The sequence below is a fragment of the Ascaphus truei genome, chromosome 1 (assembly GCF_040206685.1).
Source record: "Ascaphus truei isolate aAscTru1 chromosome 1, aAscTru1.hap1, whole genome shotgun sequence".
NCBI classification, from domain to species: domain Eukaryota; kingdom Metazoa; phylum Chordata; class Amphibia; order Anura; family Ascaphidae; genus Ascaphus; species Ascaphus truei.
In genome coordinates this window covers 441,658,145-441,683,029 of record NC_134483.1, presented here as the reverse complement: position 1 = coordinate 441,683,029, position 24,885 = coordinate 441,658,145, and the positions used below count along the sequence as shown (strand labels likewise).

The 24,885-nt window shown below is 42.4% G+C and overlaps 1 protein-coding gene across 3 annotated transcripts in view; it reads right to left on the bottom strand.

Annotated features, from left to right (window-relative positions):
• Positions 1-11,114: 11,114 nt before the first annotated feature.
• TRPC3 (transient receptor potential cation channel subfamily C member 3) overlaps positions 11,115-24,885 on the bottom strand; it is a 138,965-nt gene continuing 125,194 nt past the window's right edge. For 2 of the 3 annotated variants that reach the window (XM_075615994.1, XM_075616002.1), the window contains exons 10-12: positions 21,985-22,068; positions 16,409-16,484; positions 11,115-13,596 (exon numbers count right to left, since the gene is read on the bottom strand). In XM_075615994.1, the coding sequence (XP_075472109.1) occupies positions 13,454-13,596; positions 16,409-16,484; positions 21,985-22,068 (303 nt within the window). In that variant the 3' untranslated portion in view covers positions 11,115-13,453. Of the gene's footprint in view, positions 13,597-16,408; positions 16,542-21,984; positions 22,069-24,885 lie in introns of those variants that run through there. The other variant, XM_075616011.1, reaches the window with a different exon arrangement.

The window sequence follows — 24,885 nt, the reverse complement described above, 5'->3', positions numbered from 1 at the left end:
CAACCTTAAGGGGTGGCCCTGAGTCCTTTGTACTGCCCATGGGATGAATAATTCTTTTGAAAGCTCCTTGTATTGTCCCCGAATATATTTGTATATAGTTATCATATCCCCTCTTAGACACCTCTTTTCTAATGTAAATAAATGTAATTTAGCTAGCCTCTCCCCATAAGTTAGAATGTCCATCCCCTTTATTAATTTGGTGGCTCTTCTCTGCACTGTCTCTAGTTCCATAATGTATTTTCTTAGGATTGGTGTCCACAATTGTACTCCTTATTCAAGGTGTGGTCTTACTAATGCTTTGTAAAGGGGCATAATTATGTTTACTTCCCTTCCATCCATTGCCCGTTTGATGCAAGATAAGATCTTGTTTGCCTTTGCAGCTACTGCATGACTTTGGGCACTATTGCTAAGCCTGCTGTCTACAAGCACTCCCAAATCCTTCTCCATCAAGGATTCCCCCAATATATCTCTATTTAATTTGTAAGTCGCCTTTTTATTCTTGCATCCCAAATGCATAACCTTACATTTATCTGTATTAAACCTCATCTGCCATTTACCTGACTATGTTTCCAGTCTCTCCAAGTACTTCTGAAGAGAAATTACATCCTGCTCTAATTCTATTACCTTACACAATTTAGTATCATCTGCAAATATGGAGACTTTGCTCTCGATCCAACCTCAAGGTCATTAATAAACAAGTTAAAAAGCAGGGGTCCCAGTACCGATCCCTGAGGTACTCCACTCACGACTTTAGCCCAACCTGAAAAAGTTCAATTTATGACAACCCTCTGTTGTCTGTCCTTTAACCAGTTTTCAATCCAGGTGCATATATTATTACTGAGTCCAATTTTCTTTTTTTTGTACACCAACCTCTTGTGTGAAACCGCATCAAAAGCCTTTGCAAAATCTAAGTAGACCACATCAACTGCATTACCCTGGTCTAAATTCCTACTTACCTCCTCAAAGAAACAAATAAGGTTAGTTTGGCATGATCTATCCTTCATAATCCATGCTGACTATTGCTAATAATTTTGTTTTCCATTAGGTATTCCTGAATATTATCCTTTATTAAACCTTCAAGTAGTTTCCCCACTATTGAAGTCAGGCTTACAGGTCTGTAATTTCCCGGTTGTGATCTAGCTCCCTTTTGAAATATAGGCACCACATCTGCTTTACGCCAATCTTGTGGTACTAAGCCTGTGGAAATGGAGTACTTCAATATTAAATATAATGGCTTGGCTATTACTGAGCTTAACTCCTTGATAACTCTTGGATGTATGCCATCAGGGCCAGGTGATTTCAGGAAAGCCCTATTCTGCTAATCAAAATGGCAAAGCTGTTTGAACCTTATTTTGGAAATTATTTTTGCTTGTTGCTTGCTGTGTGTGTGTGTGTGTTTGTGTGTATATGTATGTACAGGCAGTCCTCGGTTATCCAACGGAATCCATTCTGGAAGTAGCGTTGGATAGTGAAACCGTTGTAAAGTAAGTCCCATGTTAATCAGTGGCGTTGAGTGTTGGATAACACATATAGGCATCGGATAACGCATTCAGGCATCGACAAACGGCCCATAGAGTTGGAAACAAAAAAACAGCGCACAACGCAAATGGTGAAGTAAGTAAATACAAGTGTGTATTAAATAAGGGATAAATAATCTGCGTACATCAAGTATAAAAAATTGAGCATTCAGGTTGTAGAACACACAGGTTATCACTCGGTGACTGCTGGTGTGGGAGTCAGATGCTTGCTTCTCTCAGTGGGCGCTTTAAACAGCAGCTATGATGCAGGACTCTCTTAGGAACTCCTCTTCAAACTGTCAGCGTCTCCATAGGGGATTTCCCTTCAGATCAGCTGGGCTCCGCACTCGATAGTAGCACTCAGAGGGTCCCCAGATAGTTCAGCAAGGACTGGAGCAGCTAGTGAAGCTCCTCGATTAAAACCGTCACACACGGAGGTGAGTCTGATGGCTGCAAGTGTAACCCCAGCGTGCCACGCTGTCGCTTCGTTGCGGGATGCTGCGTGATGACGTCACCGTGTCAGCAACTATGAATCGATCGGCAAGAGTGTTTCATGATCTCTCAGATGCCCGAAATTGCACACAAAGATGTAGATAGCCAAAGCAATGCCAATAAATGTAGCCAATGTGACTGGCATTAGACACATAGACCATAAATCATCCAACGCGTTTCGTAGTGATAACTACTTCTTCAGGAGAAGCTGACAGTTTGAAGAGGAGTTCCTAAGAGAGTCCTGCATCATAGCTGCTGTTTAAAGCGCCCACTGAGAAAAGCAAGCATCTGACTCCCACACCAGCAGTCACCGAGTGGTAACCTGTGTGTTCTACACACTCAATGCTCAATTTTTTATACTTGATGTACGCAGATTATTTATCCCTTATTTAATACACACTTGTATTTACTTACTTCACCATTTGCGTTGTGCGCTGTTTTTTTGTTTCCATTTCTTTAGTGCATTGGGGGGTGCTGAGCCACCCCGTCTTTATAGCAGCAGACGCCATCATCATTTACTACACGGTTATGTGAATTATTTCATAATATCTCCACTGTGGTTTTTTGTGGCTTTATATTGGGCTACTAAATTAGAAGGGTTATGGTTATTGCACCTTATCACATATTTTTATAGAGGTTAATTAGTTGCGCACAGTATATTTTTTTGTTTTTCACGGCCCATAGAGTTGCCTTGTAAAGCGTTGGATATGCCATTCGTTGTAAAGTGAAACGTTGGATAGTGAGGACTACCTGTATATATATATATATATATAAATATTAACACACACATAATCCCAGTAAGCTCAAACTCCAACACCCACCACATCATGAATATATATTTATGTCAAAAAGAGTGCTACTGAGTGTGGCAAATGTAGACAACAAAATACAGGGATGACCAATGCTACATCCAATTGACAAAACATATATGATAATAAGTATAAAGTTAAATTCTTCAATAATAATATTTTCTTGGTTATTTAGTTAGATCCTTTGGCCAAAGCATCATAAGCCTGCATACCATGCCATGGTATAACCAAATGTTGAGGTCCTAACACTACACTGTGAACCTTTCCTTTTACCTCTGTATGAGGGGAATGAACCAAAGTAGATCCTGTTCTTGCAGCAAAATGAAAATACCTCCCAAGTTAAAAAGGTGAGGAGGGGTGAGCTCTGGGGGGAGGTGCCACCTAACTCCAAAAAACTGTTAGAAATTGATTAACACTCACATATTCCAGTAAGCTCAAACTCCAACACCCACCACATCATGAATATATATTTATGTCAAAAAGAGTGCTACTGAGTGGTGGCAAATGTATACAACAAAAGACAGGGGTGCCCAATGCTACATCCAATTGACAAAACATATATGGTAATAAGTATAAAGTTAAATATATATATAGTGATACCATCACTTTCCTCTAGATGCTGGAATAGGGCAGCTATGGGACTGTCCAACACACAGAGAGTTAATCTCCCTAGAGAAACCAGCAGTAGCTGCTGACTAATCAGGCTGGACTCCTGAGTAAATAGAAGTGTTTTAAAAGACAGATTGAGACAGATTGAGAGCTGCCATGCCGAGAGACTGACTGCTGTCCCAGAGAAGGGAAAAAAGTGGACAAGTCACTTGAGAAAGACCTATTTAGGTCGAAACGTTGTGTGGCACAATAAATTAGCATTATAATCATAACCGTAGAGCGTTGGATCCCCTTTTTTCCTGAGTATTGCCCTGGAATTACTCTGACAGGTACTCCTTGAACCAGCAGCACCGGTAAATTGTATGTATTTATTTTTTCATTGTGGTGTGCAGAATACTCCTTTATTTAGTCCCAGAGAAGGGGACAGAGAAGAGTTCTCCCCAGCTGTGGAAGCTGGCACATCCCCCTAGGCTTGCTGGGCGGTGGTCGCGGAGCCTGCTGGGACTGCCTGCGTTGTTAATCCCAGGAAGGAAGGGAGACCGTGCTGAAGCGGGGATGTCCTGTCCTGAACATTGGACTTACAGAGCAGAGATTCTCTGAGCTCTCGTGGGGCTGAGCTCCCCTAGGAAGGAAGGACGCAAGACCGTGCCGAAGTGGGGACGTCTGCTCCAAAGGAGAAACAGATAAGCGAAACCCTTTATTGCTGTGTTTAGAGACTTTATATGTGTTCAGCTATAATAGTACCTGTTTGGGGTGGTAACGAGTTTAGTTGTCTATCCAGGCAGTAAGGCTTGAAGCCGAACATGTAGTTTGTCTCCTGAGAGGAGTAGGAGTTTGTTTTATGATTTAGTTTTGACTTAAAGGGGCGGTGGGCCTGTTAGTATATTATTTATCCCTGTAAAGAAACCCCATATAGAAAAATACTATGTTTCCTGCCTTAATCTGGGACTAAAAGATGCTACAACGTGGTGTGGGCCTCACGTTATATGTATATATATGTACCACATAGCGTAATTCTGTGCAAAATGTATTCTCAACAATAGTAATTGTAAAAAAAGCACACTCACAAATGTAGCTAGGATAAAAGCATGTAGAGTTAGCCAATCTCATATGAGATGATACTCATCTGGAACAACTCGTGCCACAGCCAGGGATCATCATGGAACTCCGCAGGCGATGTAGAAACAAATGTCCACGATATGAAAACCTCCAGAATACCAAGAAGGCGATGGGTAGGAATTGCAACAAATACTGTTAGTTTGTATCCCATTTAACCAGAGCTACAATAAGAACCAGCAAGTATCTCGATACACAGGTTGCTCGTAGTGACGGGATGACATAATAAGTTTCAGCATACGGGTCACTACGCGTTTCCTCACAGCACATGACTTCGTCAGGGGATGAGGTATTGGACTAGCCGTGAACCTTTTAAAGCCCGTAATGGCTCTTAGAATCAGCTGTAGTTAATTGTATCTACTGCACACCCTATGCTGAGCAGTGCAAATGAAAAAGAAACCTCTTAAACAACAGAAACCAGAACTTAAAACCGTAATTGTGGTGAAAGGGCAACTATATATGTATGTATGTATGTGTTAATATGTATATATATATATATATATATATATATATATATATATGTGTGTGTGTGTGTATATGTATGCATATATATCCAGGCAGTCCTCAGTTATCCGATACAATGCATTACTCAAAATGGCGTTGGATAGCGAAACGTCTTAAAGCGAAACACTTTTACCCATAGGAACACTGTTTAAATGAAAGGTTCCGTTCCTGAAGGCATTTTTAACACTAAAATACACCAAATATTTTACGTAGGCAATAAGATATGCAGCACACACATAAATTATATAGTGTATATACTGTATTATATATATATAATATAACAATATATAATATAATAATATATAATATAATATATATATTATATACATATAAACAACTTTGCAAAGAGTCGTAAGAGCGTTGGATAAGCCGTTTTGGCGTTGTAAAAATGAACATAGGTATACATTGCATAGCGTTGGTTAAGCCATTCGTTGTAAAATGAAGCGTTGTAAAACGAGGACTGCCTGTATATAAACAAACACACACACACATATATATGTATATATATAGTTATACGTTACCGTTCCAAGGATTGGTAAACAAGAGACAGCACTCAATGTTGAAAATCAAAGTGTATTAGTGAAAGCAAAAATACATCCAGAAACCCAACGTTTCGGTCCTACAGAATGGGACCTTCCTCAGGGGGATACAATTTGTATCCCCCTGAGGAAGGTCCCATTCTGTAGGACCGAAACGTTGGGTTTCTGGATGTATTTTTGCTTTCACTAATACACTTTGATTTTCAACATTGAGTGCTGTCTCTAGTTTACCAATCCTTGGAACGGTAACGTATAACTACATTCTCTATATGGGACGTGCACCTGTGGCTTACCAGCACCTATTGGAGTGCCAACTGCCTTATCTGACTATGTATATATATATATATTAGGAGATATTTTAATGTGGCCTAGATCCTTTCTTCTGTGCCACAGGGAAGGCATTTTGAGCTAAAGGGTACTTAATGCAACTAAAACATTAAGTATCTCAGGAACTGTGAGGCCGCCAGAGCTAAAAATAACGTGGTTCATTTCCGGAGGACTCCCCTGGCTCAAAGTCCATGGGAAAAAAACAAAAAGGGTGGGGGGGGGAGGGGTCTTGCATTTTTAAGGAATCCCAAGCTGCAATAAACCAACATGAGTTCAAGAATGACATATTTAATCGGGATCATAAATGTAAACAATACAGTATGTGTGATTTGTTAGTAAGATAACACTTATCTATACGATACTTTTAAACATCACAATACTCACAAGTGTTATGATGAAAACGAAATACACAGCACACATCTCTAAGATTCAATGCTCCAAATAGCCCTACATATCGCTAGCAGAAACCCTGCCTGTGACATTAGTTTTACTGGCCGTTTACTTAGCTCAAAGTGGGATTATCATATATTTTGTCCAAAGAATAAAAAGTCTGCCACTGCTAGAAAGAAGTCCCCCAACAGGGAGGACCTTCACTAAACTTTAAATATTTACCATGTCCAACTAAATTACTGTTACCTGTGGGTGAATCACAACTATGTCTATTGTAGTCACAGGTTATACTGTGTACATCCATTTTTTATGCTACTTTACTGATTCAGAACACACAGACAATTGGGCTTGATGCCAGCACTGTTATACAACGGATTCTCATGCTTCCATTATTACATTACGTTTGCATCCGACTCACATTTGATTAGTTCTTAAAACTGTTTTGAACGGTTTACTTGGTACAGTCATATTAACGGTTCATAGAATTTTTAGTTAGGATATATATTTATGTAACCCTGCTTCCCCCCTTCCCCCAGACTCTACGTGTTGTCTAGGGTGCATGAGGGCAGATTACATGCGGTGTGGTGCATACCTGTGAGGAACAGGAGGGCCTGAGCTTATTGGGGAGCCAGGACCGGGCTTCTGGGGTGGTAGCCTCCATGATCTCTTAGTGGTGCAGCGCAGTACTCCCAGGAATATGGGACAGGACCTGTATAGAAGAACCCCTTGGGTCCAAGGGTAATAGCTTCCAATTCACACACAGTCTTTGGTAACAACGGATAGTCTCTTTTATTAGCAGATCAGCAACTCCCCACGGTAGTGGCGTCCAGTAGCCGCAACAACAGCCAAGCTGTACTTATTACTCCGCTCTCATCCCACACAGATAATTTCTCCTCTCCTTCCCTCCAAGTCTCTCCTCCGACAGGATGGTCTGAGCTAGGGCTTCAATACCCCGTGGCCCACCCCCGAGGTTATCCTCGCGGTGGGGCTTGGATTCTCCCCATCACCCCTGGCAGTGGGATGAGGGCATTGGTCCACCAAGTCTATAACTCTATCAGCTCTACTAAAGGAAGCTGAATCTCTCCACTCCTCTCTCTCTGCTCCTGCACTCTGCGCCGGGGAGACCACTGTCTCCTCCAACTCCTCGGACCGATCCGCAGGACTCTTCGACTCACGGCATACTAACTGAACTGCATACTCTCTGCATAACTAACCGGTAGTTCCAGACTCTCGGTATACTCCAGCATAAAACTAACTCTACTCACAGGAGTCGGCTGCTAAATAGAGCTAGCCCCGCCCCTCGTGATGTCAGCAGAACCTCCCATCTTGCTCACGCCTGCAGCAGAGTCCAGGCCTGCATCTACCACTCTGGACAGGGCTATGAAGGGGGAAAACCCATGATGATTACTGGTGCCTGATCTTAACAGGACTTACCACAGTAGAAGGAAGATAGGTATAGCCTGTGCTGGTCTACATTTAGAATACATATCATTCCTTAACTAGCACGGAAATGACAAGACACGTGCTAGTTAAGGAACGATATGCACCGCGCTAGGCCTAGCCCTCCCAGCTCATATAAACAGTAGTGAAAATAAGTGTATACTTCTGTTATGTGTACACTATATGGTATGTGTTTATGATGCATGTATAATATGTGTTGCATGGTGTGTGTCTATTTGATGCACGTGTATGTTGCCCATGTACGGTGTATGAGGTAGACAACCTTGTCAAGGCTTACGCAATTTGCCCGGCTTTCACGCATAAAGAGGTATATACGGTCCTGAGGCCAGGGATGGACAATCAGCTCTAGGAGCCTTTGTAACTGATAGAGCAGAGTGCCAGGCACTCAATCTACGCACTTACCTGTACCTACTTAAAAAGTACTTACCTGTATTGTAAATCTGTAACCTTGTAACCAGGACTTGTTGATTATATGTCTCGATGCACCGATTTACATCGAAACATGGACCAGAATGGAGAACCCATACCCTCCCCATATTTACCTTCTGTACCCTCTTCCAGACCCCCTCCCACCCTGCCCCCCCCCCCACCCGTAATATTCATTGTTGTATAAGTATTGAATTGTTTGTAAAACCAATAAAATAGGAGTAATAAAAAAATTAAAGCTGTATTGTGAGTGATTACAGGACAGTACAATTCTGTTAACCACAATTTAGAAAACATATAATTCCTTAACAAGCACATGTCTTGTCTGTTCCAAATGAATGAGTGGCAGGGGATCAATTGATCAGATTTTAAAAAACATTGGGCTAGTAGTTGAGAGGAGAGCAGGGCTGATTCAACACTGCAGCTTCTGGCCACCAGATGGCGATGCAGATCCCTCCATAGCTGCACCGTGCTAGGCCTAGCCCTCCCAGCTCATATCAACAGTAGTGGAAATAAATAAATCCTTCTATATCAACACTTGTGGAAATAAATGGATACTTCTGTTTTGTCTATGGTATGTGTTTATGATGCATGTATGATGCATGTATGATGCGTGTCTATTTGATGCACGTGTATGTTGTCCATGTATATATGTTATACATGTATGGGCTATGTGGTACACTACCCCTAACTTACGCAATTTACCCGACTCTCACACTGTCACGCATAAAGAGGTACATCTCATGTTGACGCATAAAGAGGTACATCTCATGTTGATGCATAAAGAGGTACATCTCATGTTGATGCATAAAGAGGTACATCTCATGTTGATGCATAAAGAGGTACATCTCATGTTGACGCATAAAGAGGTACATCTCATGTTGATGCATAAAGAGGTACATCTCATGTTGACGCATAAAGAGGTACATCTCATGTTGACGCATAAAGAGGTACATCTCATGTTGATGCATAAAGAGGTACATCTCATGTTGACGCATAAAGAGGTACATCTCATGTTGATGCATAAAGAGGTACATCTCATGTTGATGCATAAAGAGGTACATCTCATGTTGACGCATAAAGAGGTACATCTCATGTTGACGCATAAAGAGGTACATCTCATGTTGACGCATAAAGAGGTACATCTCATGTTGACGCATAAAGAGGTACATCTCATGTTGATGCATAAAGAGGTACATCTCATGTTGACGCATAAAGAGGTACATCTCATGTTGATGCATATAGAGGTACATCTCATGTTGATGCATAAAGAGGTACATCTCATGTTGATGCATATAGAGGTACATCTCATGTTGATGCATATAGAGGTACATCTCATGTTGACGCATAAAGAGGTACATCTCATGTTGATGCATAAAGAGGTACATCTCATGTTGACGCATAAAGAGGTACATCTCATGTTGATGCATAAAGAGGTACATCTCATGTTGATGCATAAAGAGGTACATCTCATGTTGACGCATAAAGAGGTACATCTCATGTTGATGCATAAAGAGGTACATCTCATGTTGACGCATAAAGAGGTACATCTCATGTTGACGCATAAAGAGGTACATCTCATGTTGATGCATAAAGAGGTACATCTCATGTTGACGCATAAAGAGGTACATCTCATGTTGATGCATAAAGAGGTACATCTCATGTTGACGCATAAAGAGGTACATCTCATGTTGATGCATAAAGAGGTACATCTCATGTTGACGCATAAAGAGGTACATCTCATGTTGATGCATAAAGAGGTACATCTCATGTTGACGCATAAAGAGGTACATCTCATGTTGATGCATAAAGAGGTACATCTCATGTTGATGCATAAAGAGGTACATCTCATGTTGATGCATAAAGAGGTACATCTCATGTTGACGCATAAAGAGGTACATCTCATGTTGATGCATAAAGAGGTACATCTCATGTTGATGCATAAAGAGGTACATCTCATGTTGACGCATAAAGAGGTACATCTCATGTTGATGCATAAAGAGGTACATCTCATGTTGACGCATAAAGAGGTACATCTCATGTTGATGCATAAAGAGGTACATCTCATGTTGACGCATAAAGAGGTACATCTCATGTTGATGCATAAAGAGGTACATCTCATGTTGACGCATAAAGAGGTACATCTCATGTTGATGCATAAAGAGGTACATCTCATGTTGACGCATAAAGAGGTACATCTCATGTTGACGCATAAAGAGGTACATCTCATGTTGATGCATAAAGAGGTACATCTCATGTTGACGCATAAAGAGGTACATCTCATGTTGACGCATAAAGAGGTACATCTCATGTTGATGCATAAAGAGGTACATCTCATGTTGACGCATAAAGAGGTACATCTCATGTTGATGCATAAAGAGGTACATCTCATGTTGACGCATAAAGAGGTACATCTCATGTTGACGCATAAAGAGGTACATCTCATGTTGATGCATAAAGAGGTACATCTCATGTTGACGCATAAAGAGGTACATCTCATGTTGACGCATAAAGAGGTACATCTCATGTTGATGCATAAAGAGGTACATCTCATGTTGACGCATAAAGAGGTACATCTCATGTTGACGCATAAAGAGGTACATCTCATGTTGACGCATAAAGAGGTACATCTCATGTTGACGCATAAAGAGGTACATCTCATGTTGACCCACACAGTGGGCGTGGGTTTTGAGCTTGCTAAGACTGTGTATGTCCAGAAGTTTAAAGTACATTCATTGATATAGGTTATGGGGGCGATTTACTGAAGAATCCCAGCAGCAAACCTAGGGAAAGACTGGTGAGAAAAAATTCCACCATATTTATGAAAGGAAAATAACCCATAAAAATGAATGGGAGTTATTTTATTTGATAAATCAAAGAAATCAAAATTTTACACCAGATTTGCCCTACTTTTGAAAAAAAAAATCATATATTTCATCTTCCATTTATTAGGGTTATAGATAAATACCACACATTTGCTTATTAGTATACAACAACTTTTTTTTTATTGTCGTAATTATCAGTACATTTTCAGATAGTATAATATTTTATACACCACATCCAGGTCCTGACCCCCTGGGAGCAGTCGGCTAAGTATGAATAATAGCAATTGCATTTCTCAGATAACAATGTTACAGCAAAGTGCTAGCCGCAATGTGTTCCTCACCCCCTCGTTGCAAATGTTTAGCCAAACGCTTTCATATATCTTTATCTTTTACTTTACACATCACTATCTTGCAGCATACTTGCATTTTGTTATTGAAAGCAAACGCTGTATAGTTTATAGGTAGGATAAATTATTAAATAGAAAGTTGCTCCTAAAATGATCAAGTCCAAAGTTCATATATCAAAGATCTATTTTACAGCATGTTCCATTAAGTTATTATTATTATTATTATTATTACTATATAGTGTGTTATTTTATATTGAGGTTGTTTTCTTCTTATATTCAACATCATTTATTCAATGCGCCTGCATGCAGGCGTCTAATCGTTCGTGTGTTCCATGGCTTTTTATGACATTCATTTTTATTTAAAAACAATACAGTACATGGACTGGTTTTAGTTCTAGCAGATAACATACCTAGGAAATGAGGCAGTTATTCAATGTATCTACTCTGGTGCTTCTTCTTCCGGCGGCAGATAAGATTGTATCCGTGCCATGGCAGCAGCACCGCATGTTTTAAGAAGTGGGTTCTTCTAGGTTGATAATGTTTTCATTCAATAATGCTTATCTTGTTTAGCAACTATAATAATGTAAGCAGAGTAACTGGATTGTGTGGATGTCCCTTGTTACACACTAGCTCGGATGCCTTTGGAAACTTGGGAGAATTGGGGTTCTAAGTAATAAGGGAAACGTGCATTATTCCTAAAAGGACCTATATTGAACTGTAGGTGATTTATGGGCATGTAGAAATATAACCACTGGGTGGCGCAATGGAAAAGCATTAAAATTGGCCAGCATGGGTCAGGACATGAGACTCATCCTGTTAGAAAAGGTTCAGAGGTTCGAAAGCTTGTAACACATTAACTACTTGTTGGTCCAATAAAAGGTATCATACTACTTACTCCTTCTCCCTCCTTTGTTACTACAGCTCAGGGCTGTGAGACTGGATGGACTAAGGTTTTACAACGTGTGGGAACAATATCAATGTTCTGAGTTGAATTCTGTAGAATAGATAGCACCCACCTGCTGCAGATTTAACATCACGGACTACGGAGAAGTGCCTATATGATGACTTCGCCTTTACAACATTGTTTGAATTGATCTAATGTGACACAGTGTGTGTGTGTGATCCTTTTGTAGGGTTGCTTAATAATGTGCAGTGCCTAGAAATGCAATAGCCTAAGTGAACTATCTCCCAGCAACTCACAGGACATTCATATGTAACTACACGGCCTGCCTACTGTACATGTGATGCACTCATTTAATTGTCTACATGAAATTTGAAGAATGATTTTTGCTGCTGCAATGTAATGTGTCTGTGGTTTGGTGCAAGCAATCCTTGCAATCCTTAGACACCTTCAACATAGGCAGGATATGAAAAGTTTTCTTTTTAATGTTTGCTGAAAAACAGGCGATATTAAACCCATGTCTCTAAAACCAGCTCTGGCACCTATTTTTACAATCCTGTAAATGACAAAATTGAGAGAGTTGGAGGTCTTATAGGTCCTGTTCTTGGTGGGATGCTGGACCACTGCAAACACCCGGCAATCTTTTAAAGCTAGAAAACACTAATAATATTACTAAAGGCTGTTTAAAAGCACAGTGTTAAAGCATGGTTTTGTAAATATTTGAATATATATTTGCTTTAATTTAGAGGGGGAGCTTCCAAAAAGGTGGGAGAAGAGAGGAGCTAAAAAATATGAAAACATGAAGTCATATTGTGGAACAAACATAGTAGTATTAAGCCGTAAACATTTTAATGCCACTTATAACACAAGAGTAGACAAGTGTATAATGTCCACATCCACACTATCTAGTAGTGCAAAATATATTTAAGGTTTGCACAAAATTGATCTAAATTCTCAATGTGCATACACAAAAAAAATCGGTATCACCCGCAGAAATGACCTTGCCTCCTGAAACTTTCCCAGATAAGTAATCACAGAAAGGTAAATTGGTAAAATCTAAAATGAAAAAATGTACATAGTCAAGGAATTGTGTGCTATAAATCTACCATACGTTTTCAAGTATCGGATGCTTTTTATATTATTGCCATTGTTTGTGCTACCAATAAATCCAATCTTCTTCGTCCCTTCCTTCATTCACATCTTGGCGTGCTAGGATTTAGCTTTTCACTCAGTTTATGAATCAAAGTGGATAATTCTTCTGTAGCTTGTGATTTGTCTTCTAAAAGTTCGTAGCGGAGACTGGAGATATCTTGTTTTATTTCTTTTAATTCGCCTGTATTAATAATAAAAATTTAAAAAAAGCAATTAGTATTCAGGTTTTAAATCTAGGAAATTGTTGATTTGTTTTTATTCTTAATGGAAGTTAAAAGTGTATGTATTCAATTAAAATATTTTAGCATATTAAATTGAAATATTTTAGCAGTTTTCTTATTTATCTCAGATGCTGCAGTAATACATTTTGACTGCCAGGGCTAAGGAGCTTATTCTATATCCGCTGAAGCGGCCGATTGGGCCTTTTCTGACAAAATTACAGTGGAAAACATCCCGTTCAGCTGCTTTGGCGAATATAGAATATGAGGCCTATTCTGGTACCTCCTATTGGTTTGGCATGTTCAGAGGGAGCGGAATGAAATGTAAGAAAAAAAAGTATTCTCTATTGGAAACTGCTTCTTTTAAACGGCATCTTAAAAAAAGTGACAAACCGCATAGTTTAACAGCCAATATGTCCGGTTTGTTCTTGTTTTAGAAGTGGAATGACAGAGGTGCTGTTAACTCCATCCCAAGTCTGACTTATGAGTTTCGCTCTCACAGACGAACCCATATTTCAGGCTGTAGATGTAACTCGCAATACCAATATTGCCACTCATTAGGTGGTGCTAAAAAATGCAAGTTTTTAAAAGCACTTTGCATAACGGAGCTACTAGAATAGCAGATGAGGGCACAAAAATGCGAGTTGCAGACTTTTTTGTCAAACCGATTCGATTGTCAGAGCAAGAGTGAAACCGCTTCTAAAAAAGCACGTGCGATAAGGGCTTACAGAATAGCAAAGCATGACAAACCACTTCTAAAGTGTAATTTAGAAGCGGGTTGTCACACTTTAGAGCTATGAGAACAGGCCCTTATACTGCAACAGGCACAAACTGATGCCTTAAGAATTGCAGCTATCATGAAATGTAGGTAGTGCCAGAGGCGTAGAAAGTGTCGCGGTTGCAAAGATCTATTTAACTTTTTTAATGTTTTAGTTTTCCTCAATACATGTGGTGGTGCTGCTGCTGCCTACATCAGGTCTTCAGCAATCAGAAGACTTTTATCAATAGCCTCCTATGGTCAAGTGAACTGATAGCAGTGTCATGTTTAATAGGTTAAATGAGGTGATGTTTGAATTCCTTAACCTGTGTAAAAAGCCATTTAAAAAAAAACAAAATAGCAAATTTTTCTAGAATCTTTGCACATTTAAAAATACTTTTGGGGAGGTTTGTTCAAAACAGCAGTGAAGCAAATGTTTGCAGGTTCGCACATCATTATTCTTTACAATGTGTTTCTGAAAGGGAACAGTTCGTTCCAAAGACGTGTTTAGGTTTGTAGTGCTTATGAAGTTACAGATAAATGCCAATTGGTCCTAATTTGTAACGGTGTACTATGTACTATAATAAGGTAATGTTTTTATGTGTTTGATGAAACGGAATTTTAACCAAACCATTTCTGCACCTTAGTTTGTCCTGTGTCTCTTTTTTCATGTTGCATTCATAGGCTCAGCTCCCTCTAACCTGCACGATGCTAATTAAAGTAGCATTCTCCCCTACAGTATATAATTTGTCATATTGGATGTAGCACAAAAGCCTTTTGTCTTTTGTTCTATACATGAGGTCACAATCCCAGTAGCACTACCTTTTGACACAAATATATATGGTGTGGTGGGTTTGGGTTCTGAGCTTGCTTCTGGGTTCAGAGGGGTTGTGTGTTTGTACATTTCTATTGGTAAACAGACAAAGAAGGGTGGGTAGCCGTGACAGTCCTTTCTTCCATGTAGTGACAAAGGAAGCAGAGGGAGTAGGTGGTATGATATCTTTTATTGGGCGCTTCCTGTCTACATCCAATGTGACCAGATATCCTTCTTACAAACAATGTATATAATATTATGTTTCTGTATTTCTGCCATATCCGATGAAGGACCCTGAGAGGTCTGAGACCTTGTAACATTTCAACGACTTGTTGGTCCAATAAAAGGTATCATACCTTTGTTACTATTGGTAAACAATTGTTTGGAGGTTTGTGACCTCTCCTCCTTGGTTTTAAGCTCACATCCCACTTTTAAAGGATCAATCCAAGCCATATCCTCATTGTGTGATTTTTTAAATAAAATCAGTTGTGTAGTATTAGATAACACTACCTCTTTTTAAATTCAACTCTTAATGCCATTTTAATGAGAGGGAGAGGGAGAGAGATTGACTCTTTATAATGGCAGTTCTTGATATGCACCTGTGAATAACCAGTCTATTAAGACCGTTCTCCCTGTTAGGAGATCTTTCTGCAGGTGCAGTAGTGTTAGAACTTGCAAAAGAGGTGATACCGTGCCATGGTTTGCAAGCTTAAAACCCTTTGGCCAAAGAACTTAACTAAATGACCCTCACTTATGTAAAGAAAGACAGGTAAGTATTTAACTATATAATTTGTCATATTGGATGGAGCACTGGGGCTTTTTGTCTTTTGTTATAGCAAATCTCTCCTTGCAAGTTATATTTTTTTCTAAAATTGCCTAAAATGTGGCAAAGGAAAGGAAGACAAATCTCAATGTATGACCACACCATTCTTCGTAAGGAAGCCCTTCCTCCGATTTATTTATTCTTTTGGGGTTTAAAAATGGCCACTGACAATTACAAGCCTATATATCGTTCAGTAGGGGAAAGTGAGCTCCAATCGCAGTGGTCCAGATTTTTGCACAATAATTTAACTTATGAAGCCACTGTTGTAAGAAGATTGATTTAATATCGTTATGACAACATAGCCACCTGGTCAATAAATGAAAATGGCTAAGCACCATGCTGTGCTGTTATACTAGTGCGATGTATTTAAGTGATTCTTACCTTCGTTCACTTCATCATTTTCTTTGTCAACTTGCGCTTTTAAAACATATCTTTTTATAAGTCTCTTCATTATTTGCTGCCAGAGGAATAATTACATAGTCAGTATTTACAGAAAGATGCCAAACATTAAGATCTATACAGAAGAGAGATACTGTCAGCACGTCTTAAAATAAACACATGCTTTGTTCTGTGCTTATCCAATAACATGTCAACATAAAGTATTATCACGTCACAGCGTATGGGGCATTTTCACCGAAAACGTGTGCTACTTATTGCCAGTTCTGCAACTGTCTTGTATTCCTTGGTGTATTAATAAAAATATAATACATCATATATCTTTCATGTGTATGATTGTATTAATTACACCCACGTGTGGAATTCAAGGACATGTATTCTCTAAAACATGTGAACATATTAAGCAGATTGATATGTCGCCTAAATATAAAGTACTCTCTACAATATACAGTGACCTTATTTGTGTCATTTTATTATTATTATTTATTTTTAAAGCTCCAAACTATTCTGCAGTGCGGTATTCTGGGGGATTAGTAGTTACCAGGGTTGCCACCACTCCGGGTTTGATCCGGACACTATGGGTTTTGACCACGTATCTCTGGGCTCCGGGTTTACCCAGTAAACCTCCAGGTGGTGGTGTGTGGTTGTGTTCGGTAGTGGTGGTGGCATTTCCCGATGGCCTCGGAGCCCTCCCGGCATCTTCCCTTGTTATAACTCCGTTCAATATGGCCGCGTCAAATGGCGCCGCGTTGCCAGGGCAATGGGGAAGCTACGTGCCGTCACAACATCACATGACACCCATTGCCTTGAGAACAATACGCTATGTGATGCCTCGGCGCCATAAAGCGTCCCGTTGTCATGACAACTTGACGCCGTGACGTGAACTTCGCGACCTGTTGTCATGGCAACGCGACGCTATGTGACGCCGCACGGCCATATTCACGGGTTGGAGCGGGAGATGCCGGAAGATGTTGGAACAGTGCCAGAAGATGCCAGAGAGACGCCGCCGAAGAAGGTAAGCGCAAATTATAAAAATCTTGTCTCCGTGTTGGCCTTCAGTCGAAGGTGGCAACCCTGGTAGTTACATAAACATAACGACATACAAAATAAGAACAAATTAACACATACAGAAACAATAGGTGCCTTTGAGAGATACAATCTAGAGGTAATAAGGGTGACTTGAAACAAAATGATATACGTGGCTGCTCATTAAGAGGCTGAGTATGTTTTTAGGATGGAGTTTGGGGGGTGTCAGGCTTCCTAAAAAATGTAAGTTTTCAGGGAGATTTTACATGTGTAGCCCTGGTCTCCAGCAGCTCCTTGAGACCCCCCTCTCTTGGTGCAGCACGGTCGCGGGTGCCGCCGGAGCCAGCGACGGACGCTTCCATGGGTGGGGGCCGGAGCAGGGAGTAGTGCTCTGCTTCCGCGAGCGGGCCGGTTGCCGGGGACGCGATCGGGCCATCGCTAGGGCTGCGATCGCGTCTCTAAGGTCCCGGCGGCTCGGTAAGCAGAGCGCCGCCATTACAGGTGCGTTGCGCATGCGCAAGGGCACCGGAGCGCCGGGAAGACCCCAGATAGATCGCGCATGCGCAGGAAGGACCCCAGAGCTAGGGAGAAGTCGCGCGAGCGTAGGGACAGCCCAGGAAAGGTTGAGGCAGCCCAGGCAGCCCCAGATAGCTTGCGCAGGTGCAGGACAGTGGAGGAAAAGCCCGCGAAGCCCTAGCATACCAGGGAAGGCTATAGGCAGGGACTACGAGTCCCAGGAGCCTCTGCGCGCCCCACGTGATGCCAGGGAGCCAATAGGGCTTAGGATCTTCAGGCAGGCAAAGAGATACAATTTCGTGCGCTTAGCCACGCTAGCCAGTTGGAGCCAGGGAGCTGTGAGGGAAGGAAGGGTGCGGGGAGCGAGTGCAGCTCCTGCACCCAGATAGGTACCCACACCCCAGGTAGGCCCAACTCCCCACTAGGTTAGTGGGTAAGTGCTGAGGGAGGCCCAAGATAGGGACGCTGCCCTTAGTGTTAGTGTGCTGTCTTGTCAGGGTCACGGCTGTCAGTGCCATGAGGTCTGACAGGCAGGCACAGTGTTGCGCAGCACGTTGGCTGCACGCATCCAGTAGGTCACAGCTTGTTGCTGCAGGCGCTGGGACTAGTTAAGTAATAGTCAGGACTGGGAAGAGTTAGGGGAGTGGGGCAGGTTATTAACCCCTGTAGGCTCCTAGGAGTTTCCCCCTAAGCCATCAAGGTTGCTGTGCTGTAGGGACGGCCTATAGTACAGTATTGTCCAGGTAGTTAGTGAAGTCAGTTAGGGACTCAGCGGGCGCTGCCTCTGTGCATTGAGGTGGGCGCAGTTCGTCGTTGCGGCTGCAGCAGTCCTCCGGGTGGGATCGTCCTGGAGGTGGTTCCGGTGTTCTTCGGTCGCCGGATCCTTTGCGAAGCCAGTTGGAGATCCGAGCACTATTAAGTGAACAAGTGCACCAACGGGCCCTTAGTGTAATAGTGACTGCGCAGTCACCCATGTTCTCTCCAAGAGTGCGGGACATTGGGTGGGATCACCTGGTGTTGGGGAAGCATCCTGCGCGACGCAGTAAGTGTCTCCTCTAGAGAGGGACACAGGTTATTATGTTATTGCCGTGATATGTGTTATCTTACGTTCCTAAGTAAAAAGTATTAGTTATTATCCCTTCAGTTGTATGTGATTATTGTGATTGTCCTGCGAGGAACCACTCCCCCTCTGGTGGAAGCCATCGCAGGTGGTGGCGCTGTACCGAGTAAGTGGTTACCCATAGTGTTATAATTGCCCCAGGTTCCCCGTGGCGGAAGCTCAGCCCTCCTGTGAGCCAACAGGTAACGCACCACACCCGAGTAACACTGTATGTTTCCCCGCACCCACAGTATAATCTGCGATTTTGGCGGGGAAAACCCGTTACACATGTCTGAAAGCAAAGAGTCTGATGGTGCATGGTGAGGGAATTCCAGAGAGAGGGTGCAGTATGGGAGAAGTCTTGTATACGGGAGTGATTGGACTACGAGCAGGGTCGGCCTTACTCCCTCTTTCTCCTCCTGTTGGCGCAGGGATCCAAGTTCTGACCGGGGGGGGAAGCTGGAGGAGGGAGCGCGGAGCCCCCCTCCCACCAAGCTCCCCCTCTTGTTGAGTGAAAGTTGGTTCCCAGTGCCGAGAGGAGGGAGAGGAGAGCGAGGCGGGAGTGCCTTATGGCCAGCCATAGGAGGTTATCAGAAAGGAGGAGAAGGTACAGTAGGTCATGGGCAGAATAGGGGGGGCATTTCATTGACTATTTGGCGACAAGGGCTGAGATGTAAGGGGGGGGGCAGAGTAATGGAGGGCGTTGTGTAGCAGGGCTAAGAACTTAAATGTAATTCTAGAGGATATAGGAAGCCTGTGTAGGGATTTGCATAGTGGAGCAGTACACTAACAGCAGTGAGTGAGGTAGAGGAGTCAGGCAGCATTTTTGACGGATTTCAGTCGAATTAGGGCAGGGGTTGGCAACCTGCGGCTCTTCTGGCCGGTACTTGCTGCTCATTTCTGGAGGCGCTTCCTACATTGTGCCACAGTGCCGTCCCCTGCAGTTGTCGACACTCTGTGCCTTTGCTCCAGGAGTGTGCGCCACCGCACCAGAAGTGAGTGCTGCGCCAGACACAGTCTGCCTGCACCTCATTTCCTTAGTGCTGCAAGTATGTGTGTGGGGGAAACATTTTGTGTGTGACTATACAGTGGGAGTGGGGAAAGGGGGGATATTTTATGTGGCCTAATTTTGTGGGGGTTATTTTATGTGGCTTAATTATGTGGGGATCATTTTAAGGATAATTCTTTGCGGGTCATTTTATGTGGGATAATTCTTTGGGGGTCATTTTATGTGGCATCATTCTTTGGGGGTGGGAGTGGGGAAGGGGGATTATTTTATGTGGCATAATTCTGTGGGGGTGGGAGTGGGGTAGGGGGATTATTTTATGTGGCATAATTCTGTGGGGATCATTTTGTGGAATAATTCTGTGGGGGGTTGGAGTGGGGATAATTCTGTGTGCGATAATTATGTGGGTGGTGTGGGTCATAATTGAGTGTGAGGGAAGGGAGGAATTGTGTGGGTAGGAGGGGATTGAGTGGGGAGAGAATGCAAGGGACGCAAGTGAGAGGGGTGGATATTTTGGTCATATAAAAAAACAAAAAAAAAGGCTCTTCTTCCCTGAAAGGTTGCAGACCCCTGGATTAGGGCAATGCAACTAGGCGGAGATTACAGAACTCAAGGCAGGACGTGGTGAGGGAGTGAAATAAAATGTTGGTTGCGTCTTAAAGTATAAATGGGTGTATTCTAGCAATGCGAGGAATGAAGGAGAGGGCGGAGTCAAAGATGACCCCTAGGCAGTGGGCTGGGGGAATCAGGGCCGGACTGTACACCGCCAAATACAAACAACACTACCCTCCCAGATACAACTACCACTACTCCCCCACAGATACAATTACCACCACCCCACCAGATACAAGTTCCACCCCAAATACAATTACCCACCACTCCCAATATAATTACCACCACCCCCCAATAAATTAAACATCCCCCAAATACACCCCCCAGATACAAACACCACTACACCCCCCAGATACTGCCCCCCCCAATAAATTACCCCCACCCCAATACAATTACCCCAAAATAAAATAACCACCAGCCCCCCAGATACAATTGCCACCCCCCCAAAAGAATTAACACCCCCCCAAATAAAATTCCCCCAATACAATTACCACTTACATCTGACCTCCACCGCCGTGCACCAGCTCTCCCTAGCTGCTCTGTCTGCTTCTTCCCACGCTGTCCTCTCTCTCCCGCCGGTGCGCGTCCGAAGCTGGGCCTGACTTTCGGGTGCACTCAACTTCCGGCACACACGGCCACGAGAGAGAGGACGGCGTGAGAAGAGGCAGACAGAGCAGCTGGGGAGAGTCGGGAGCCGGGCCCGACGGTGGCAACCAGAGGCTCCCAAAAGCCTCCAGGCCCAGGACCCTTATCCCAGGTCTCCTCCCTGTCACCAGGTATGCACCCAGGGCCGGCTTTAGTGTAGATCGATAGGCGCGGTCCTTCAGCGCGCCCCCAATTGCTTGGCATTTTTGGAGGTAATTTTAGCAAGTGGTAGAAAGCAGATTTCCATGTAAGATATTCACATTACTTTATCATAACTATTTGATACCGTTCTAAAGTTCTACAAATGCAATTATCCAGCAGCCCAATGTGTATTTGATACAATTCTAAATTGAACAATTCTAAAATGACACAAATAAAGTAACTTGCATTTGTGTCTCAATCTTATTGCTCTGTCAAGAAAATCAGTCAGGTCTATGGTAAACCTCCTTGTTTAGCGCCAGGTGCAAGAAACAAAAAACTTCTTACAAAATGTCTTAAAAAACCCCCCACTAGTTTTAACATATTTTTCCGTAAGACGCATTAACAATACTAGTCTATATTACTTGCATTCGTATACTCGTATCTAAAAAAGTGCCAAACTGGTGCAAGGCTTTCGTACTCTCTGATGGCTGCAGTGATGTTATGGGATCAACTAACCTGATAGCGAGACGGCTGATGGAGGATACTGTTAAAACTGCGTGACGCAAACGCTCTTGCATTCGATTGAGAGAAGAGATTTAACTGTAATACAAGAAACGTAAACTTTATCTAAGGCTGTAGGAAACGTGATGTGTTTTCCTGTGAAAACATGCTTTCAAATACACAAGACATACAGTAAGTAAATGCCATAAATGCCATACTACACTACACATCATACACTGCCATAGAGTGTGAATTGGACAATTCAAATTCACAAATACATTCAGCTGCTTTTCTTAAAGGAGCATTTCTTTAATAAAAAAAAACCTTACCCCCTGCTTACCTCCGTAGGTAACACCGCTATCTCCTTCGTATTTAAAAGGTCCAGCGTCACGGGGTACAATATGAAGACACCCGACATTACCCTTTACTTACCTCCGTAGGTAACACCGCTATCGCCTTCATATTTATAAGGTCCAGCATCCCGGGGGCCAATAGGAAGCCATACCGACTTCCGATTGGCTCCCGTGCTCTGGGAGATTTGAACCGCTGTATTGTGTGCCCAGCCGGATCTGCTACAGGCATGAGCTACAGAGGTATACATCTCGGGAAGCAGGGGGTTCCCGGAGCTGCTACAGGCATGAGCTACAGAGGTATACATCTCGGGAAGCAGGGGGTTCCCGGAGCTGCTACAGGCATGAGCTACAGAGGTATACATCTCGGGAAGCAGGGGGTTCCCGGAGCTGCTACAGGCATGAGCTACAGAGGTATACATCTCGGGAAGCAGGGGGTTCCCAGGGCTGCTACAGGCATGAGCTACAGAGGTATACATCTCGGGAAGGAGGGGGTTCCCGGAGCTGCTACAGGCATGAGCTACAGAGGTATACATCTCAGGAAGCAGGGGGTTCCCGGAGCTGCTACAGGCATGAGCTACAGAGGTATACATCTCGGGAAGCAGGGGGTTCCCGGAGCGGCTACAGGCATGAGCTACAGAGGTATACATCTCGGGAAGCAGGGGGTTCCCGGAGCTGCTACAGGCATGAGCTACAGAGGTATACATCTCGCGAAGCAGGGGGTTCCCAGGGCTGCTACAGGCATGAGCTACAGAGGTATACATCTCGGGAAGCAGGGGGTTCCCAGGGCTGCTACAGGCATGAGCTACAGAGGTATACATCTCGGGAAGCAGGGGGTTCCCAGGGCTGAAATGAACAGGGTTCAGCTCCAGAGACCAACTGCTTCCCACATAGTACAAAATAAAAACCTCAGGCAGAAATGTACTTTTAAATCCCCCTAGAAGGTCCCACCACAATATTAGTATTTGTTTTAAAACTAGGAACAAATCCATGGCATTACCTTACCTCTAGACATTAGGGGACTGATGTAGTATAATGGGCATACCACATTTTAAAGCAGCAATGCATAATGATGTTGTGTCTGGCATTATTTGTAGTTTGAGGCATCATTAAGGTTAACAGTAATAGTGGGTCAGCATAGGTGTTTCAGGTTAGGTATGGATGTGGAACGGTAAAGGAGGGGCGGGGGCTCAGGGGGTAAACAGCCGTTCACAAAATTAAACATCTTGAATATGGAGTACAATTTTGGGCACCACTCCTTAGGAAAGACATTATGGAACTAGAAAAAGTGCAGAGAAGAGCCACCAAATTAATAAAGGGAATGGATCATCTGATTTATGAGGAGAGGCTAGCTAAATTAGATGTATTTACATCAGAAAAGAGGCATCTAAGAGGGGTTATGATAACTCTATACAAACATATCTGGGGACAGTACAAGGAGCTTTCAAAAGAACTATTCATCCCACGGGCAGTACAAAGGACTCCGGTCCATCCCTTAAGGTTGGAGGAAAAGGAGATTTCACCAGCAACAAAGGAAATGGTTCTATACAGTAATGTCAGTTAAAATGTGGAATTCATTACCCATAGAGACTGTGATGGCAGATACAATATATCTGTTCAAAGAAAGATTGGACATCTTTTTAGAAACGAGCGGTATATAGGGATATACCAAATAAGTAAACATGGGAAGGATGTTGATAAAGGGAGTAATCTGATTGCCAATTCTTGGAGTCAGGAAGGAATTTATTTTTCCCCTTATGAGATATCATTGGATAATATTTCACTAGGGTTTTTTGTTTGCCTTCCTCTGGATCAATATACTGTAAGTATAGATATAGGTTAAAGTATATGTTGTCTAAATGTAGCATAGGATAAACTTGATGGACGAATGTCTTTTTTTCAACCTCCTCTACTATGTAACTATGCAACATATATATTTTCCTACAGCCTGCAGCAGAGTATCTCATACAACACAACTGTTTGCTTATGGGGACCACAAATTCACAAGCTACTCACAGGGGGAATCCTGGTGCAAAATTAGGAATCCCATGCTAGCTGCGAGGAAATCGCTGCACATAATAATAATAAATGTTGCCCTCACTAATTAGCTTCCTAGCAATACTTTTGCTAGTGGACATTTTCATTTTCATCTGCACCAAAAAATTGTGGTTTCAGTTTTTCCCAGTCACAATAATTTATTAGTCTCCCAGTTCAAGAAAAAAAAAAAAGATAGAACCCAATTAGGTGATAGTACAGTATTGCTTTTAAAATAGAAAAATGCGTTGGTGATATGTGAGACATTGATTCATGATGCATAATACAGTATTGATCATGTTTTCACTGCAGACTCGTTTCAGTTCTAAAGTATATAGCTCTTTTTAATTGCCTGACTATGAAATTAAACATAATACAGTGGTTCTACCTCTTTGTGACCTGCATGACTTTATATGGGGAAGAATAACTGTGTGCCAAGATATCTTGTAGCTGAAAATAATCTCATTAATCTTGCCTGTAGTTTATATGAACATTATTTTTGGAACAATTGGACCATACATCAACAGGGAAA